General features: G+C 37.6%; 1 protein-coding gene across 2 annotated transcripts in view; it reads left to right on the forward strand.

Moving 5' to 3' along the window:
• faf1 (Fas (TNFRSF6) associated factor 1) overlaps positions 1-22,207 on the forward strand; it is a 75,344-nt gene that overhangs the window by 4,058 nt on the left and 49,079 nt on the right. For both annotated transcript variants that reach the window (XM_084390233.1, XM_084390232.1), the window contains exons 3-6: positions 2,646-2,692; positions 8,417-8,682; positions 16,656-16,747; positions 17,066-17,157. In XM_084390233.1, coding sequence (XP_084246359.1) covers positions 2,646-2,692; positions 8,417-8,682; positions 16,656-16,747; positions 17,066-17,157 — 497 coding nt within the window. The remainder of the gene's footprint in view (positions 1-2,645; positions 2,693-8,416; positions 8,683-16,655; positions 16,748-17,065; positions 17,158-22,207) is intronic.

Consider the following 22,207-nt stretch of genomic DNA (forward strand, 5'->3'; position numbering starts at 1 on the left):
ATTGAAAAAGCAACGGTGGCGAATAAAGTCAACTCCGGTGGACACCAACCACGATCACAAGACTCTTTTTAATGGCACAGTGGAGGGTGAAGACTCAACCCAATGTTTTGCTGACCTTTAAAGATGGTGTGAAAGCAAAAGCTTGTATCATCATTTTGTGTGCGTCCATTGTAAATCACACTGTTTTGTAAGCTGATGTAAGCTGGTTGTCAAAAAATAAGACGTAGTCAAGAAATCTGAACTGGGAATCAAGACCTGCAGTGTAAATGCGGCGTTACTTTCACTATTGCAGGATAAACTGTTATTGGTAATCATAGTTATCACAACATGAGCACGAACTGTTTCTATCAATTTGCATCTTTAATTTAGTCCGTTTCATTCCGACTGCCATCACTCATCAAGTTACATCAAGTATACTCAGATGTGCTTCTTTATTTTATGTTACATCCGTTTGCATTTATTTTTCCCCTGTATGACGATTCAATGATACAGAGAATTACTTTGCAGTGCATACACTTTTAATATTTATAATTTCAGAGGCAATGAACTGCAGTACCAAAATGTGTGCCGAATCATGAGTCAAGATCCGTACATGTGTTTTTGTTCAAGTAGGAACTGTTTCACCCCTAGTGAACAAATAGTATTTCCTTTGTTGCTCCTACTGTGCGGAGCTTATGTGTCTGTTTCAATCGATAATGTTATTTGAACAGACAGTAATGTCTGCTGCAGTCTGCAAATAGCCACACCTTTTTATGGCTTTTTCTTATCTATTGCAAACAGGTCATTTAGACAGATCAAAACGGTCCTAAAAATTCCTAGTTGCAGGTGTCCATCTTTGAATACATGCTGTGGAAATTGTCATTGAGGTCCTCTAAGGTCTTATACAAGCATCCTGGTGATTTATAGACTGGTATATCACCTTTCAATTGCCGCTGCACAAACATTTCACCTCTTGAGCCTAAAACATAGGGTTAAGCAGCTGTGACAGGTGTCATACCACAGACAAAGGCAGAGGGGAAAACTATATTTTGGTTTGGTGAATGTAACAGGAGGCATGTCCTCTGGTGGTTTTATTGCTAATTTGCATGAGGGACTCTCGCTCTCGACTGACACTCTCCCTATGTACAGTCTTTCCGTCTCGCATTTACAGTTCTTAAAAGCGGTATAAAGAATGCAGTGTCAGGACAGATCTAAAGTGACAGTTTTCAAATGAAAATCAAGAAATTGTGGTTTTACAGACAGATTTCTCTTCACAAAGTCGCCCTTTATCTCAAAAGCAGGCTGTTTTACTATATTTAGCAGGAAGCTCGTTGTATGCTGGCAGCCATTCAAAGAAAGCAGGCCCTAGCACATGGTGTGGTTAAGTGCACCTGTAAATGTAATGACTTGCTGTTCCAGCTCGGGGTTACGAGGTTGATGGAGTTAAAAAGAAAAAGAATGAGACGAGACGAGACGGGACAGCCAGCGTGTGTTTGAACACCCCGCGCCGAAGCCAGGATGTGTGCCGCACACACTTGATCACACAAATGCCGCCCTGCACCTGAGCAAATCTTTCATGAGAAGTCAAATGGCCTTAAATGTGTAGAGCACTTCTTTTACATGTTTGCGAATATCCGATGTTCTGTCTCTACGGCAGACAAAATATGATTTCTGTGGCCTCTACAGGCATGGAAAAAATTTCGGAGCATAGCAAGCATTGCGATGTACGTCTCTGTATACACTTTGTTATTTGGCTCAATCAGGAGCCATTCCATTCAGATCTGTATCCACTGTGCAAGTCTCCTTATCACGGTCTGGCTCCAGAACCCACTTGCTCACACACGCACAGACACAAACACATCAGGCCCATCTCTGTGCATTCCACTTCAGTCTGATGAGAGAAAGAGAGGAAGAAATATGTAGCCCACTTTGCTGGATACTGCTTGTATGTTTTATGTTTGGGTTTTCTAATGGAATATCTGATTTCTGTCGCTCTTGACGTGTACCTTTTATCATTGTAAATTTAGACCATTATTTATGTGGGTAGTTGATGTGAAATTTCAAGTAATGACAGCAGGTGTGTCCTGCAGTGTGACATGCTGTGCTGCATCTAAAATTAAATGGAAAAAATGATGTTAAAAAATTTGGGGTCGGTAAGTTTTTTTCTTTAATGTAAAAAGAAGTCTCTAATGCTCAACAAGGCTACATTAATTTAATCAGAAACACAGCAAAAGCAGATATTGTGAAATATTATTACTTTTTTTAAATGACTTTTTATGAAAATGTAATTTATTTCTGTTATGGCAAAGCTGAATAGAAAACCAACGTTTGAACAGTAGTGTATACTGTATGCATTTTTATGTCCTCATATTAATTTGATATTCTTAAAACCTTTTAAAAATGATTTTTGTCGCAAAGTAGGGATTAGGGAAGTACACAAATTCTAACATGGGGTGTCACAATTGTCCAAGAAATGGTGACTATTCACATCACCTAACATAAATGCTTCCATTTATTGATTAATATACATTTCAAACTTAAAATCTTGATGCCGACTAAACAGGTTTCATGTTATGTCACTTTTAAATTGAACTGAACCTAACAGTTATATCTTGTCATCAATGCTGTGAGCTCTCATTAAAAACATATTTGTGTTTTCTCTCTAGGCAGCCATCAACGGAGTGATACCACAAGAAAATGGGATCTTGCAAAGGTATGACGTTCATTTGTTGATTCTTTTGAAATTAAAATCATCAACTCAGGCTTTTCCTTCCCAAGATTATGGCAGAGATTCCACTCTACTGAACTGCATGTGCTTTTTAAAGATAGTCTTTAGAGTAGAGATTAATGCTGGTAAACTCCAAAGACGGCACATTACCTGAATCAAGTCCCAGCTGAGCTTGATGGCTCGAACGAGGTGGTTACTGCTTTCATGCCCCTGTAAAATGAAACTGGCCTCCTCTCAAAAGGGCATTCGTCTCTGAGCTATAATGAGACCCAGCTGTGGCTGCTGCTGGTTCCCTGGATGTTAAGGAATCGAGGGGGGAAATGTCAGAGCAGCTTGTGTCTCGGCTTGTAGAGCCTTTGGTAGAGCTCTTATCATGTCTGCTCATCTGATATAGACAAATTAGAAGTGCTCTACCATTTTACATCTGGCTAATCAGCAATCTAACTACTGAACACAAAATCCTGAAATTGAATATTGCATGATCTTGCTTCATTTCATAATTCACAATTTTTTGTAATAGACTCTATGCACAATTGCTTCCGCATTTAGCCACAGTGGTCAACTGCAACTTCCGGTGCAGCGCAGTGTATGGAAATTGTGAGAAATTTAAGCACAAAAAGTGTTACACGGCAGGACAAAGAATTATTGATATGATCCACCTTCACACTAAAGGTATTTATACTTTATTTTAGTTTAATTTAATATACTCAAATTTTATGTATACTATAATTGATAATAGGCTATGTACTATATTATAATATAATGTAATTATTTGTGATCGGTAGTTATTAGAAATATGGTAGAAAGATTTTGCTACTATCACAGTTTGCTATGCGAGCATACTATACAAATATGTAAGGACTAAGGAGTTGGCATGATTAGTCAATGGGGCTATTGCTTTTTTTTTTTTTTTACATACAAATAATCCTTTATTATTATTATTTTTTAATTTTTTTTTTACTTTTTATATAGTTATACTATACTACTGTTAAAAAATTTTGTACAAAAATACAGTAAAACTAGCCTGGCTAACGTCAGACCTCTTCTCATTGAGACGTGGTCTGGGAACCACATGTTCATTTTCTCGTATTTGAGGCGTGGTTTACGAATGCCCAGAGCCGTTTATTGGGCGCTACGAATGTCTATCAAATGCGCCTGCACGTAGCTCATAGCCAATCGTTTCAATTATACCAGATGACGTATGTAGAGCGACAGAAATTCGACGAGGAAGAAGACGATGGGTCAGAGATTTATGTGTACACGATGGCGTTCAGCGACTAAACTACTTAGAACACTATCTAAGGCTGCATCGAAAGGTAACTTCGCGTCTGCTGCCATGTTGGATCCATAGATATAAACAAACTGCTTCGGTGTGTCGCATAGACGTCGTCATCGTCTTGCTGCTCCCTCCCCGTTCTGTGATTGGTTCCCTTTTTGAGGGGAAAATCTGGTCCATGGTGTCCAGGCTGCCTAGCAGCGTGAATAAAACCTCGCTGCGCTCAAGGCAGCATGGGGGAACCCAGGCTACAGTAAAACATTAATATTGTGAAATATGATTACAATTGAAAATAAATAATATGTTAAAATAACTTTAACATATTTTAAAATGTAGTAATTTTCATCCTCCAGAAATGATTCTAATATGCTGATTTGGTGCTCATGAAGGATTTCTTATTATTGTCAATACTGAAAACAGTTTTGCTGCGTAATATTTTTGTAGAAACTGTGATACTTTTTTCAGGATTCTTTGATGAAAAGTTCAGAAGAACAACATTTATTTTTGTAACAATGTAAAAGGTTTTGCTTGTCACTTAAACAAATGAATGCACCCTTACTATTGCTAAATAATAGTTGTCTTACAAAACAATCTTACTGACCCCAAGCTAATTTTTGTTCGTACATTACTATGGTGTCTTAAAACCATTTGTTTGGACTGCATACAACCTAGAAAAAAAAAACAAATGAGAGGGAGGAAAAAGAAAGTGAGAATTAAAGTTGTTGCGGAAATAATTGCGGTGAAATAGCAGTGCAGAGAAGGCTGTCATCTCATTTCCCTCTGGAAGTCTGTTCCCCAGCAATTACCCCCTTCGTGCCATTTCAACACCAGAGTCACAGGAAATCAAACAATCAAGTTTACTGCGGGGGTTTTCATAGCGGTTGGTTGATGACCTTGTTAATGGAGGAGAACAACCAACAAAGTTGGGAGCTTTTTATAGGACACAGCACTAATGTAGCTTACTGTGGGTTCTGCACTGCTGGCCGTTTCAGTGCATTAATACAAAAATACTGTTTAATGTTGTGTCTGTCTATGGACAGCTGTAGGATTGTTTAGATGCACACCACTATTTCGTACAATCAAGTCCCCCCCCCCCCCACGTCCTTTTACCATCTTCTTTAGTTGGGTCTGCTTTGGATCGCAGTGAACTCATTCATGGTGTGTTTAGGCTGAATGTAAAGCTTTTCAGCATTCCATCGACCAATTAAATTCTGCCAGTTGCATTGTGGGTAAGAAAAGTAGTTGACAGCTTTCATTGTTGTGCACTCTTCACTGGGTTGTGAAGGTATATAGAGGGGCCAACCACCTTGGCACGGCGTTGGGCACTAAACCGTTGACACCCACAATTGAAAACGCAACAAACAGTTCTTGTTGTTTGTCTGTCTCTCTCGAAGAGTTTGTAAAGTGTTACACTACGCATTTATCCGTATTGAGATTTCCCTCAGTCGCCTTGGCCTGAAAGAGAGAGAAATTGAACAGGAACGCACACAAACACAACAGCAAAAAAAAAAAAAAAATCTGACCCAATAACAGGAATTGAAACTTTGGACAACAAAAGGCATTTGTGAAATCTCATTGTGTCCGCCGTGCATTTCTTCTTCCTCAACGGTCAGCGCTCATGAATGCCCCAGAGTCTTAAGAACAAATATATTCAGACGGAGCGCACTCTGTGACGGTTTATTTAGAGGGTGTGTGAATGTAAGAGCTTGGACACGAGGACATGTTTTTCTCAAAGGCACGTAATTATGAATGGAGCCTGGCATGGCGACTTCCAGCCTGTGCATTCAGTGGGTGGCTGGCACCATACTGCAGGCTGTAGGATGGCACGGTTCACTCAAGTGCCCCCATTGAGTCGCCCGCTGCCAGCTGGATCTCTGCTCGGCGGGACCCGGAGACCTACGCGCTGTTGCCAAGCCAAGCGTGTGTGTAGACTGCCATCTAGACGCTCACAGCGGAATAACCATTGGCTGAATGCCAGTGTCTGAGAGGGAGGGGAGAAAAAAAGAAAAGAGAGTCTTTAGCGGTTGTAAATTATATACAGATCACAAGATTGTTTAAAAATGGGTTGTAGATGCCGCGGGCTGTGGGACTCTACTGTTCCAGCTCCGCTCTAGAAAGATGTCTTATTAACCACAGACTCATATTATCACAGATAAACGAACAGCTAGATCTGTTCATAATCTTGAGGTGCTCTCATTTGTGAATTCCTTTTCTTACCAGGCGAACATCACAAATGACATCTTGTGTAGGCTGAACTCTTGAAATCAGTGCAATGGAAACCTTACCTCATGCTTAATATCTGAGGTTCACCAGATTTGTATTTTGTCGTCGTCATCATCATCAGCTGTTTTTTTGCTTTAGAAACATTCAAAAAGCTGTAACATTCATTCATTCATTCATCTTAAATTATACTTTTTTAAATTTTAAATACTACTTTTGTTTACTGAACAGTTCCCACACTTATAGAAAACCTGGAAATGTTTGGGAATTTTACAGTTGTGAATTCCAAGCCAGTAAAAGTCATGGAAATTAGTCAAATTTCTGTTGTGAAATATATTTTCATACAATATTTTTATGTGAGAGAGACCAAAAATTGAGATCTTATTCAGTAATAATGTTTCCCTCATCAAACTTTAAACCACTGTGACCGGATTGAGTGAGCAGATTCTGGAACTGGTGATCCAGATTAGTCAAGTTTGTGAACGAATCATTTAGACTGGTTTTGTAAGCCGAATTGAGAATGATAATAATATCTGATTTGCAAAAATGATTCGGTCAATCGGTCATGAACTCATGTTAGGGCAGCTTACATTTACGGCACAAGTTTTATATAGCATGCTGTGCAATGATATTCTGTATCTGTGCTTCTTTTCCATCATGTGACTAGCTGTTTTATTACATATGTTGAATTATGCGACTATGTTGACCTATAGATGTCACTGAGGAGCAATGACTGTTTTTCTTTTTTTTTTAGAGACATTTCTTTAATTTATCCAATGTTTGGGTTTTCCTTTTTGTGTCTAACGAGTTTCTGAATGCCCCCGGAGCCTAACGTCTTTAACCTTTTGGTATTGTAATAAGGTGGTATAAAGTCAGGCATTGTGTGCTGTGCCTGGCCCCCCGCTCCTGCTCTTACAGCGATATGTGCTGACCCTGGAGGAGAAGAGAGGAGCCTTTGTCCCGCCAGCGCTCAGAGAAAAGACATTATTTACTGCCACAGGGGAACACGGGGGCACGGGGGAATTCAGCCATCAGCCGCTGAGAGAGAGAGAGAGAGAGAGAGAGAGAGAGCAAGTGCCAGAAAAAGCCGTTTGTGTCCTCAGCAGAGCAAAAAAAGGGTGATTTTTCTCTGGGTTGGACAATCGAGCGTCTGTTGGGCCCTGCCCATATTATTATACGAGTAAAGCCTGTTTACATTGAGTCTGATACTGTTTGGATTTCAGCACTGCCGGCATTGTGGATCATGCAGAGTGGTGTAAGGAGGTGCAAGCTTTTTCCCGCTCTCTCTCTTTTTGTTTTCCCTCCCTCACTTTATCTGTTTCTCTCCATTCTATGTTCCCTTTTCTAAAATAATCAGCAATGTTTTTCTAATTTGGATGATGGACTCAGTTTCCGCTTACAGTAGTCAGATTAAGTGAACATAAAATTGACAGAATGCCCAGTATTCATATTATTTATAAAGCAAATACATAGAGGCAGTAGATTATTTTCCCTCAAAATGTTATATTGTGTATTATAATGGCAAAGTTCTTGGATTTTGGGACTTTCAGCCTTTACAGATCTAGGACCCTCCATCCAGACACTCAGTCAATGCTCCCGCTAATAATAACACTCTTTTGTCTTTTTTTTTATTCTATAAAACATAGCTAATTTTATTATATTTTTCATGACATTTCTAACTAATATAAAAATGTTACTACTACTTTAAACATATTTGATCTAAAATACAGTAAAAACAGTAATATTGCTGTTTTCTATTTTAAAATGTAATTTATTCCTGTGATGTCGAAGCTGGATTTTCAGCAGCCATTTCTCGAGTATTCAGTGTCACACATGATCCTTCAGAAATCAGTCTAATATGCTGATTTGCTGCTCAAGAAACATTATCATCAATGTTTTGCAACTGGCACTTTTTTTCAGGATTCTTTGATTAATGGAAAGTTTAAAAGAACAGCATTTATTTGAAATAATATAAATATTTTGTAACAATATAATGTAACAATATAATAATAAATGTCTTTACTGTCACTTTTCATAGATTAAATGCATTTAATGCATCAAAAAAAAAAATTACTGTCTCCAAACTTTTGAACAGTAGTGTATCAAAATGTAGTTATAATGGAGAGGTTCTGTTCTTATTGCAACTTTAACACCATTTGAGTTAATTGTAACTTTGCCTCATTTTCTACTGTCCTCTGTATTAATTTCTCCAGTGAAGCAACTCAGACTGGCCCCTATGGACCTCACAGCCAATCAGAAGCCACAGCTCCTACGCCCTCAGCCCCGCCGCCTTCAGAATCAGAATTAGCATCAGCATCAGCATCAGCATCTTCCTCACTCCCGTCTTCATCCAGCCCGGCCTTCTGCCCTGTCCAGCCCTCACGGCACATTGTGGAACGGCAGTCACGGATGCTCAACTTCCATGTGGAGTACAGGCAGCGCTCCATAGAGGTGGTCCTGGAGGAAGCCAGCACAGTCGGTGAGCACACACTGTTTTTGATACAGTAACACGAACTGATATGTACATGAACAGTTAATCATCTTTTGGTTGACAGCTTACTGCCCATGTCAAATAAAAGAGTCTGCATGATCATGCTGCTCTTGCAAAGGCAGCACACGTGATTAGCACAACCCTTCTTTCTTAGAAATACACACCATAGAGTGTTTGGTAGCATGGTTCATGGCTTGCGCTTTGTTACCCACAATGTTTCTCATTTCTCAAATCAGTTTTTTTTTTGGCAAATAGGCAATAATTAACATGTCTTCTGCACTAATTAACTGTTTTTTTCTCAGAAATTATCGGAGCATTTTCTTGGTAGATGTAGATATTTAGCTTTGATTCTTGGTATGACACAAGCCACTGAACTGAACCACACACTGTTTGTGTGACTATTTCTGTGAATGAAAGTTGAATCTTATGTCACGAGCATAGTCAACAGGAAGAGCTCTTGTGAGTTGCAGGGGTGTGAGCCAAGCAAGCCACACAAATACAGTGAATTAGGAAGAAAATCGCTGCTGTGTTTTTTTTTTTGGTGTTAGTGTAATAGCCCACTCTATGATTAATTTTTAATAAATGTAATTAATATAGAATAATATTTTATTTTTGTTCTAGTCTTTTATTATCAAACAGTTATTATTAATATAGTTTGTGGATACAAAAAAACACAATGTTTGTGGATAAGTGATTATTGTTTAGTTTTTGCAGAGGCCAATTTGTAGGTGATAAATATTTGGCACACAAGCATCGTCTTGAGGTTTCCATCTGAAGCTTGACATTTGTAATATCTTTCAATATAATTGCAATTTAGATCACCATGCTGACAAACCAGTAGCCAGGATAGTTAGCTAGACATTTTTTATGTCTGGTAGACTAGGCAGAATTTCTGAAAATGTGCTTATTTAAAGTGCTGGAGGCATTTTGTGATTATTTTTATTATACAACATTTCTAGGGGTATTAAGGGGTGCTGAATCCAAATCTGCTGTATATGAAGCTCAGAAATGTCCCAAAATGCCTCAAAATTGAGAAATTCAAAATGGCCGCCACCGCCAGGCTGAAATCAATTTTTCAGTTTATCTTTTTGACTAAACAAGGTACAAACATGAAATAAATGTGCTTTTGTAAGTTTTCCTACATGGGCAATTCAATGCCATATTCAGATTTTAGATGTCATGTGAAGAAACTGCTTAGATATTGCAAAAATAGTTGTTTTTAACTATGAACTATTATTAACTAATTAATAATTAAGTTATTATTATTAATATTATCAGGCTACTTTTACTTAGTTTGTATTTTGTTATGAGGTAAAATGTGTCAAATGTGCTGCAATAGAGTGCCGAAGTTATGACGTCACTTTGTAGGCCAAAACGCGGAAGTGAGTTAGCATTTTAGCACTACCGGTTCCCTCGCCCTAAAGTCTATGGTTTTTTTTAATGGGTTTTTGCTAAATCGCCTGAAATAAGGTCTGTGGTTAACAAAGCCTCTAAATATTTTCACGTTTTGATCTATGACATAAAACACACCAGTTATAACCTGCTTGTGATTTTTTTAAACTTTATTGTGTCTTAAAAACGGTGGTTGCTAACAAGTTGCTAAAAGGGACTACATCCTTTGGCGGGGACTTTAGACGTCATCATGACAAACATGAAATCTCTCACTAGCCCGCGTTTCAGCTTCACGTTCTTAGTTTACCTTTCAGTTAATATACATAACGTTATATACTTAGTCTTTTCAAATTGTAGTTTTTCCAAATATTGTTGTACACAGAATTATGTGATATTAAGGTAACCGATTACCAGTTCTTTATTTCTGTGGAGAGACAGTGTCAATGGTGTTTTGTTTTGTCCGGAGATGCAACCACAAGTCATCGAATCAAATCTCGTTTTACCATTTTCCGTCCGATGTTACCCAGCGGAGACTCTGGGTTCGTGCCAGATGGAGTAAAAAAGGCTAGCAGTAGCAAGAATAAACGTTTTTCATAACCAAATCAACAGCTAAAATACCTTTTGTCTTTCTCTTAAAATATCTAAAAGCTTGTTTACTTTGCCACTGTTTAATACGGTAGATTAGATCCGCTGCAGTTTTATTAAAGGCTAACGTTACGTCGAGAAATGTTTAATTAAAATATTCAAAATAATACCTGGTTTATTGACTTTTATTGTAACTTGTTTGGATATAATTATAGAAAGGGTGGGTCCTGCACCCTGATATTTGTGAACTTGGCTTTTACCCACTTATAATAATATGATTGTATTTGTAAACAGCATTACTGGTAGTTAAGGCATTAGGTAACAATGATATTAATCTTTGTTATTTTAGTAGTAAATGTTAACTATATTTAATGTGCTATAAACGTGGACAATTCCCAGAGAACACGCTGATATGTATAGCCTTAATGCACTGTAAGTTGCCTGTCTGACAAATACACAAATTAAATGTTAAACTATTGTATACTACTTGTATACTATTGTAACTACACCAGTCAGCTCACAGTAATGTGAATGTGAGATAAAATTTACTACACTGGCTCTCACATTGGGGCTTGTGGATTACCAGGTAAAAATATATAGAAAATGTTAACAAAATGAGTATATATGGTTTATTTAGGGAACATATATGGTTTAATTATAATATATTATTATATATATATATTGACGCTATTGGACAATTCTCTTTAAATTCAACATAGGCTATATAATTATATACAACTATTATATTAAATGTTTGGAATTGAACTGTTATGCTTGTTCAGAGATTATTTGTATAGTTATCTTAAATACATAGAACACTATTATAACTCCTCTATCTCTCCCTAGTTTTACTTACCGAGACTCGATTAACCTTGTCCCTCATGTTGGCCCTTACAATACCGGCAAGTAAACCAGCATCTAAGCTGCACCGTTCTACATGTCCAGATTTATAGTGGTTCTCTCCTCGATCTGTGGTTTTTCTATCGTCTAAGAAAAAGGACATAAGATTGGAAATTGATACGGCCATAGCTAACGTTAGTGCTTCTGAGATGGTAAAAGCGCGTTTTTTTTCCTGGCGAATTAGCAAATGGTATGCAAACATACAATCAAACATAATACAGTGAAAGATTATCTTTAGTTTATTTGGGGCACAATGATCAGGCATAATAATCTTAATCACAAAGAAAATAATATTAAGGTTTATATAAACTAAAAAATAATAAACGAATAAATAAAACATTAACAAAAGATTTAAAAAAAAAAATCTCAGAGAGGCACGCATAAACAAAATTAGTTTCTAACATTTTTGGAAAAAACGAATGGGCAATATTTCTCATGAAAAAGTGGATAAGTGTTCATACCATAGACTGTAAAAATAGGTTCATACCATAGACTGTAAAAAACAGGTTCATACACAGCGCAGATCATAATGAGCGAGCGTGTTTTTTAAAATAAAGTTTGAGGAAGCTTGATGATGACGTTGATCCGCGACCATGGTGTGCTGGTGTGCTGTAGTCCGTTTATAGCCTACCGTTAGCATTTTATATCTGACGGCTTTATTTAGGCTTCAAAATGTATAAATTTTGGGTTAACTTGTAAAGATTATCTTGATAGACAAAACGTGTTAGGGTCACAACTCTTTGTTGAACACAGATCTTATTTTTTGCGATTTTCCAAAAGTCAATGGGGAAAATGCATTGCTTTTCGATCGAGGGAACCCATGCGCCGCTAACTTCCGGGTTGTCCTACAAAATGACGTCATAACTTCGGCACTCTATGCACTCCCAAGCCTTTGCCCTCCCCAATATCATACCACCCCTCCCCCGAGCTTAGCCTTTCTCACACTTCTCAGAACAGCTGATCGGAAACATAAGACAGCTAACAGGTAAAGTCATGTCCAGTGTATATTTTCATAATGTGACATGTTTTCATAAACATCCCAAGGGGATCAATAACGTTTCTATCTATCTATGTAGTTTAAATAATTGCAGTATATATTTTAGCATTTTTGATCACTAAAAGAAGCCTATTAGCGCGATTAGCTAGATGACATCAAAGTCAGTAAACTTAACACACTTGCTTTTACACTGACTGATTGGAGGAAATACTTTAAATTAATTTCATTTAACCCTTTCGCACGTACGATCACACCGGTGTGATCAGTCTAGGCTGGTCCCTGGAGCATACGATCACACCGGTGTGATTAGAATGGTCAGTGCATCACGTGATCAAGTGCTAAATTCAAATGTGCTTTCGCACGTTGGCTGGCACTGAGCCAGAGACAGGCGCGCTCAGAGCTGTCATATATCAAAACTTTACAGTGTTTTCAACCACATAATGTTTATTTTAGGTTTCAGACATATAAATTCACATAAGTACTAAAAAAAAACAATACATTTAGAGTATGTAAAATACACACTGATGTCTATGGAAGAGGCAATAATAATCCCTTCCATTATAATTAGACACGTCTTATTCATATCAGATACACATTGTGTAAGTAACTTCAAAGTTTACTCTATTCTTCTCCCAGTTCACCTGCCACTTATGTATTTCGGGAGAAGTGGATGAATTCACGTGTTGTAAATCCAACAGATCCGATTCTCTGAACTGCGTCTGGGGCACAAACTAACATGGCGGCGCCCATCGCGCATACAGCTCAACTAACGCGATTGCGATTGTTATAAAGGTGTTATAAAGGTGTTTAAACAACAAAACACTTCCACTTGCATATATTTGACAATCGGATTATCAGATATTTCATGCCACAGCTAACAAATTTGTGAATATTTTGAATAAAAAAGGAAAAATGACATAAAAGCTGATCATAATTCATGCTGAGGTGTGTCACGTGACAAGCAATGATGCGTCACCATGGAAATGTTGTACAATATAAATAATCACAAAATGCCTTCGGGGTTCTGATTTTGTGAAAATTGACCCTGTCTATGGTGGCGAAATTAGAAATAATGGCAAACAGTTTGAGAACTGATTTTCTGATGAATATTTGGCTGCATTGTGGTGGTATAATCTCAGTAATAGCTGAGTAACAAATGATTCACAAAAGATTTGAAGGGTTAGTTCACACAAAAATTCTGTCATTAATTACTCACCCTCAAGTCGTTCCAAACTTGTAAGACTTTTGTTCATCTTCAGAACAGAAATGATGATCTTTTTGATGAAATCTGAGAGCTTTCTGTCCCTCCATTGACAGCTACAGTGGAGAAAATAATTGCCCACTTGCAAATAAATGAAGGGTCTATAATTTTTATGGTAGGTTTATTTTAATGGATAGAGACAGAATATCAACCAAAAAATCCAGAAAAAACATTATATAAAGGTTATAAATTGATTAGCATTTGATTGAGTAATATAAGTATTTGATCCCCTACCAAAACAGCAAGAATTCTACCTCCCACAGATTGGCTATGTACCCATGTTAAACACAGCACAATAGGCCTGTCACTCTAAGGCTGCGTTTACACTTGGCATTAACATGCGACCTGGATCCGGATGTTGTCCTCATACACATTGAAAAGACAAGTGTAAAGCGCTTCTGATCGGAATGTCATCCGATCAGCGTGTCCAGGTTCGGAGGTAGTCGAGGACACATTGTGATCGGATCTCAGTGTAATGTAAACGCAATCCAGCCATCGTGTCTGCATTCACAGGTGGACGTCACACAAAACCCCGCCCACTGTCATCATTCCCCCTCCTCTCTCCAGGAATTGCTGCATGTAGCTGTGTGGTTTTGTGATACAGTCGAGTGCGAAGTACATCGTAAATATACTGAAATGTTAGCCTTCGCACGCGAAAGTTGCAGAACCATTCATTTTCTGTAAAGAACGCGCATTTTTCCCAACACAGCTGGCAACGTTCCAGGACCTATACGTTTCTCTGTACCGTTTCCATTATGTCATCTATCTATATGGCATCAGGTGTAAACACACTGTGTCCTGATTGGCTTATGACCCGATCTGCTTGCGGATCACGGTGATCGCATGTTAATGCCAAGTGTAAATGCAGCCTGAGAAAGTACTCTTAATGTCAGCTTGTTATGTGTAAAAGACACCTGTCCACATAATCTGTATCTTCCATTCCAACCTCTCCACTACCATGGGCAAGACCAAAGAGCTCTCAAAGGACATCAGGGACAAGATTGTAGACCTGCACAAGGCTGGAATGGGCTTCAAAGAGCATCAGCAAGAAGCTTGGTGAGGAGGAGACAACTTTTGGTGCAATTATTCAGAAATGGTAGAAATACAAAATAACCATCAATCGCCCTCGGTCTGGAGCTCCATGCAAGATCTCGCCTCATGAGGTAAGGATGATCATGAGAAAGGTGAGGGATCAGCCCAGAACTACAAGGGACAAGCTTGTTAATGATCTCAAGGCAGTTGGGACCACAGTCACCAAGCAAACAATCGGTAACACACTACGCCGCAATGGATTGAAATCCTGCAGCGCCCGCAAGGTCCCCCTGCTCAAGAAGGCACATGTAGAAACCCATCTGAGGTTTGCCAATGAACATCTAATGACTCAGAGAAGGCTTGGGAGGAAGCGCTGTGGTCAGATGAGACCAAAATTGAGCTCTTTGGCATCAACTCAACTCGTCGTGTTTGGAGGAAGAGAAATGCGTAAAATCTGGGAGGAGAACCTCCTTCCTTTAGCCAGAACACTGAAGATGGGTCTTCCAGCATGACAGTGACCCAAAACATACTGTCAAGGCAACAGGAGTGGCTCAAGAAGAAGCACATTAAGGTCTTGGAGTGGCCTAGCCAGTCTCCAGACCTTAATCCTATAGAAAACCTGTGGAGAGAGCTGAAACTTCGAGTTGCAAAGCGACAGCCAAGAATGCCCATTTTCCACAAGTTGGTCTGATTCTTTATGGTCTTCATGTAAAGTTTGTAACATACTTTGGTTAAAATTCCTCAATGGTTGTGTAAAACAACACCCTTTTTACCTCCTCAAAAATGGCTCTGTTCACAGTGACCCGTTTCGTTGCATGTCTCTTTAAATGATAATGAGCAACTGTTCACATGACATCATATTGCTCAGAATATCCAAATGGCTTGATTGAGTGTTTAGGCTTTTTGAGGATTGAAAAAAGGAGTGAATGGATTTTTTTCATTGTATGGTGGTTGTCCACACACTGCAAAGACACATTTATATGCAAACACCATATAAAAGTGAATTTTGCATCTGATGACCCCTTTAAGGATTTAGAGAGGATCTGTAAAGAGGAGTGGACCAAAACAAATGATATTTGTGCAAACCTGGTGACCAACTACAAGAAACGTCTTACCTCTGTGCTTGCCAACAAAGGTTTCTCTTTATCAATATGATAAAGATATTTAATTTAGTCTTTTATTCACATATAAACATTGATCAGTGAACATAAACAGAAGCTCAACCGAACGTGCTTGACGCAACAAACCTCTTGCGGAAGCTCAAGCGTGCTGCGTAACACGAGACTGAACCTCACTGGTTCTCGCACTAAATTAAATCCGTTTATCATATAAATCGATCGCATCGCTTTACAAAATTTGGACTAAACCGCTCAATTCATATGGATTAGATTTAGAATCACTTTATGAACTTTTTGAGGCATCAAAGTGTCAGTTGCGTAGCCGTAAATGGTGGGACAGAAAGCTCTCAGATTTCATCAACAAGATCTTCATTTGTGTTCTGAAGATGAATGAAAGTCTTACAGGTTTGGAACGACATGAACGTGTGAGTAATTAATGACAGAATTTTCATTAGTAACATTAATAGTACACATATACCAGCAGGTTTGATGAATGAAAAAGATGTTTTGAAAATATATAATTTGCAAACAAAAGAAATTCGTCTGTTTAGCACTTTAACATTTAGCAAAGCAAGACTTTGCTAAATAAACTAGGCTGGATGCATACTGTCCTCTAGTGGTAACACAGTGAACTGATAACCTTTTATAACCTATTCTTATTTCTTTCTCTCTGCAGGGGATATTAAAACTATTTTAGAGACTGAGCTACAGGTCCCTGTCTCTAAAATGCAGTTAAAAGGCTGGAAGAGTGGAGATGTATCTGACAGTGTAAGTGTGACTTTATTGTGTATGCTGATATTAAGATTATTTTTTTTGTTGCATTAATGATGCAAAATTACTTGTATATCATAAAGTATATTACATTAAAAATTATGAGTGCCATGTTGAGAAGGAGGGGTTGGATTCTAAAAATTATTATTAATGAATAATATTTTAATGAAGTTTTTTGTTTTCATTAAATGGGTTTTTTGTAATGGTAACTTTCTTGTCTGTTCAAGTGTACTTCATGTACAGTTTTGCAAAATGGCAACTTTAAAAGCATTTTTAACCTCTTTGATGGTTTTCTTCTTTTCTCCTTTCTTACAGACGGTTCTGCGGAGTTTACACCTGCCCAAGAACAACAGCTTGTATGTTCTCACCCCTGATATTGCCCCTTCAGCCAGCACCAGTCAGAGCAGGTATGTCTACATAGTGTCATATGTGCCTCTTTAGCTCAGATTGTCCTATAAAAACTGGTCCCAAACTGAAAGGATGGACTTGCATCTTATCTGATTTTTGTACCAAGTTACCAACCTATCTCATATCCAAAACGTGAAGTTTGTTTTCTCGTAAACCTCTCCCACTCTCTAATAGTTGGCCATTTATTTCTGTGAAACACTCAAAAATATGGGCATCAGACATTGTTTTCAAAACTTCAAAATCCTGTTTGGAGGAGGTTGATGGGTTTATATTCACAGGATGTCTAATAATGATACCTTGAGTTGAGTGTCTGTTTGTATTCATATAATATGTATCATATAATGCGTCATAGTACACAGCAACCTTTGAATGGCCGTCAGTAGAGAAAGATGCTTTTTAGCAACTGAATTTTGTAGTTAAGACATCTACCAGCAGGGGCTGACTGGGCTATTCTAACCTAACCAGACAAACCTATGCTGCGTCCCAATTTGCCTACTTCTACTACGCCCTAAAAGTATGTAGTCTTTGTGAAGAAAAAGTACTTACTTTTGAGTGTGTAGCACAAGAGTAGACAAGCTTTGGGACATACTATCACATCATACAATTGCGTCTTTAACGGTCGCTCTCTGTTGCATCCTGTCACCGTAAACTGGCCTGTCAGTCATCTTGTTACAGTTAAAATCCTCCATTTCATTTCATTCAATTTCCTACTGTATCGGAGACAAATGTAGTATCACGTTGATCTACAGTCGGGTCGGGTCTTTCATGTGGAGAACTCTCCTCATATTAATGAATAATTATGCATTTAAAATTTAATGGCCAAATGGATCTTTATAAAAGTCGAAAAGATGAAATTATAACACTGATAATATTAAATAAATATTATTTAAACTTTGATTATTAATCACTTAAAAACCTTTCTCTAAACCTCTCACCGTCGGTCACACAAATCTGCCATGTTTTGTAGTTTGTTGTTCTGAATTGAATCCTCCTCCAAAGCGCAATGGGTTGTGGGCAATATCAGCCTTTAGAGTGTGCAGGGATCCACACTTCGAGATTTTTCCGGAAATAGTAGATCATCCAGTGACTTTTGTCATACTCCTTTTCTGACACACTTATTCTAATCTCACACACCATTTAGGATGGATAGAATGGACATGAATGTGTTCAAGAAGTCTCTCACTCACCACTAGGTGGCGTTGAAAGACCACATTTTAGACAGCGACAGTAGATCCGCAGTTTGATTTGTAAAGCATTTTAATCAATTGAGGAGCTTCCCTGTGTTTATTTATTTATTTATTTATGTTTTTGTTTATTTATTTATTTATTTACTTATTTTTTCAAAACTTTGGGGTCAGTAAGATAAAAAAAAAGAAAAGAAATTAGTACTTTTATCCATCAAGGATGTACTAAATTGATCAAAAATGACAGTAAAGCTATTTATAATGTTAAGAGAAATTTCATCTCAAATAAATGCTGTTCTTTTGAACTTGAAATCCTTCAATCCTGAAAATGTGTCAACTTGTAAAAATAATAAGAAATATTTCATGAGCTTTAAATCAGCTTATTAGAATGATTTCTGAAGGATCATGTGACACAACTGGAGTAATTATGATGAAAATTCAGCTTTGACATCACAAGAATAAATTATATTTATAAAAAAAAAAAATTACATTGGAATAACATTTGACATTACAGTGATATTATGAATTTAAGATTTTTTTTAGTACATTTTTAACATAAGCAATAAGCATTTTTTTAATAAGCAACACATTATAGATAGGCCTGTGCAATTCAAAGTAATAAATGAAAGGAACTTCAGTTAGAAAGGGCTGTGTGTGTGTGTATGTTATATTGATGTGCATGTGTTTGTGTGTGTAATTATGTGTTGATTAGCACTGCTGTAAGCCCCAGTGGGAGGTGATGGTGGCGATGCCGTCGAGCGACTGGGTATAAACTGGCATCTCTGTCAGCTTGTGTGTGGACACTGTACTCTAGAGTGCGAAAACATTCTGAGAAAAGTACTTAATGGGCTGTAAACTAACATTGTGATAACAGTACCCTTCCAAAACACATCAGCACTTTATTTTTTCCAAAAAATAAATAATCTTTTTCCTTTTAGCACCTTGTCAGATTTGGTCCGGACGGAGGCATTTTGTGTGTGTGTGTGTGTGTGTGTGTGTGTGTGTGTGTGTGTTTTTTTTCTCTTTTCTTCTTTACTTTCATTTCAAAGATTGCCACAAAAACACGTTGCTGTGACGTACCGACTAGGTGCCGACTTGGACACTCAATACTCACACATTGGTTTCTATTGATAGGTGAAGTTCCTCCTTTCTCTCATGTCAAGGTCCTTTGACTGTTAAACATTCTGTTGGACTGTAATTTTTATGATACTGCTAGAAAACGCTTTTATTCAGAAATATGTTCACGTGGAATATTTTAGAATGCATCACCCAAATGTATTTTAGATATTCTATCTCATGTCAAGTTGAAATATTTTATATAGTAATTAAAATTTTGATATTGACCTTGTGTTTGCCATGTGAATAGCCCTGATGCTAACATGGCGTTAAAAACTTGATACACAAACAAACAAATTGTGACGTACCGCATACTGGTCAGGGTTCAGTGGATCCGTCGAGATCACGTATAATAACGTGATCCTGACAGCTGCTCTCGCCCATCTCGTTTTTCCCTCTCGGGCAGGTGACATGCAGCAGAGACCTTGTCACCTCTCTCTCTAAATGGCACAATATCTAATATCCAGCACCTACTAGAGCTCATCATCGGTGGCGGGCTCTAATTATTTCCCAGAAACTATTTTAGAGGAGTCAAAATAGGGGAGAAAAATAAAGGGCCGGTGTTAGTTAGGTGTGACCCCATTGTTGCCCGTGATTGTCCTCTCCTGGTGCAGTGAGAAGAGGGCTTCCAGGAGGGTGAGCAGACAAGCTGTTAACTGCTTTTATAAATAACTGTCACAGAGAGAGAGAGAGAGAGAGAGAGAAGTGTTCCTCAGCAGACTTAGCCCCTGCCGTAGGGCTGTTCTCTGGCTGTATCTCTCAGGGGCGGTTCAGATGCTGTTTTCTCATCTACTCAGGCCTCTTTACTTACACTTATTTTAAACCTGGGTTGAGCAGAATGTCAGTGTTTCTGTGTGATTTAGCAAATTAATAGAAAGAAACTGTGTGAAATGATAACTTAAGGGGGTGAGTTGCCCCCTTTTATGCAGTACTTTTTCTTGTCTTAATGCATTTAGTAATGTATTGGATAAAATACTTAATTCAGTTTTTATACATGGAAATCATATTAGTTTTTTTTATCTCACAATTACAACAAGGGGTTAATTTGAAATCATTTGAGTTTCAATTTCAAAGTGCTTTATTGGCATGATTGTTTTACAGCATCTGTACACGCAATTGAAAGCTTTCCCTGGAAAAACAAAGAAAAAAAACCCATTGATTTATATGAATAATTTATAATGAATAATATTTAAATACATTTATCTAAAAAAATAAAATTTAAATAATTTTAATTCTGGTGTTTTTATGTACAAGTATTGGTAATAAAAAAAACCAAAAAACAATACACACAAATTTAAACAAGTTTTAAGCTCTCGATCGCTCGTTTTCCATTGTGTAAATAATCAAGTGACAGAGTTCAAATGGTACCGCATAACAGTAATGATGCTATCGGCATTTACAAGACTGATTGCTGATTGAAGTTGAATTGGGGGAAAAAAAATCATGCAAAAGTTTAGGGTGAGTAAGATTTTTTGAAAAAGCTTTACTTAAAGCATTTATATTATAAAAAGCATTATACAAGTATTTTTAATGCATTAATTTTACCTTGTGTAACAAGGAATCTGTAAATATTATAATGCATTTTAACTTACAATTATTTATGAAAATGCATTATAATGTACATTATGAATACTTTTATAAGGCCTTATATATAAAGGCTTTAAGTGTAAAGTGTTATTTAAAAAAAAATACATTTGTTTCTATATCAAATAAAAGCTGTTCTTTTGAACTTTATCAAAGAAAAATGATCAGTTTCCACAAAAATATTAAGCAACACGGCTCATTTCTCGAACACCAAACCAGCATATTAGAATGATTTCTGAAGGATCATCTGACACTGAGTTAACGGCTGCTGAAAATTCAGATTTGCCATCACACGAACAGATTACATTTAGAAATATATTCAAATTTAATTTTTTGTTCAAAAACTTCAAGTAAATGCAGCCTTGGTGAGAGCATAAGAGACTTCTTTAAAAAAAACACACAAAAATAACCCTTCAAAAAATCTCACCAACCCAAACTTTTAAACAACAGTGTGTACATGTGTGTCTTCTATCAGCTTGTTTTTAGTTTAAATTAAAGTGTGGGGTCTCAAGATGCAGGCAGTGAACAATGGCACAGTACTCAACAAATAAAAGCCACTGTAGGCAATTACTGCAAAGCATACCTCAGCACACCATATCCAAACATATTAATCAAACTCGTCTTCACACTGCGCCGCCTGCCTCATTTCCTTCCCTCTGTTTTGAATGCAAATACGGCACAGGCTTTGGAGCGTTCACGACAGACAGTCCATCCAAGGTAGTTACAGAAATCCAGTGCTGAGCCAAGCTCATCTCGCTCGCTTTCCCTCTCGTGGAGGTATCCAAACCCCTAATCTCCAGCATAAATAATGGAACTTTATGAATAATTTAAAACGAATCATCTATTTCTGTTGCTTCCAGGAGATGTGTGTGTTTAAGGTTATTTTAATTTGAACTTCTGCTATTTCAAATACAAATGAGCAAATGAGTCCGTGCGCATTTGGTATTTATCTAATTTTCTGCATCTGATCTCCTGTGAGACTTGGGGGCCCGAGGAATCTGCTGGTTTTGGCAGAAAGGAAAAACAGTTTAAACTACAGCAATTAGTACTTAGACTTGTCAGATCAAAACAGGCGGTGCAGAAAAACATTTGCGGCGGATGCGAAAATAAAACTTCAAGAGGAAGAAAGAGCGAAGGGTATGTTTGTGTTTTGTTTGGTGGTGGT

The sequence above is a fragment of the Rutilus rutilus genome (assembly GCF_951802725.1).
Source record: "Rutilus rutilus genome assembly, chromosome: 19".
In the NCBI taxonomy this organism is placed as follows: Eukaryota; Metazoa; Chordata; class Actinopteri; order Cypriniformes; family Leuciscidae; genus Rutilus; species Rutilus rutilus.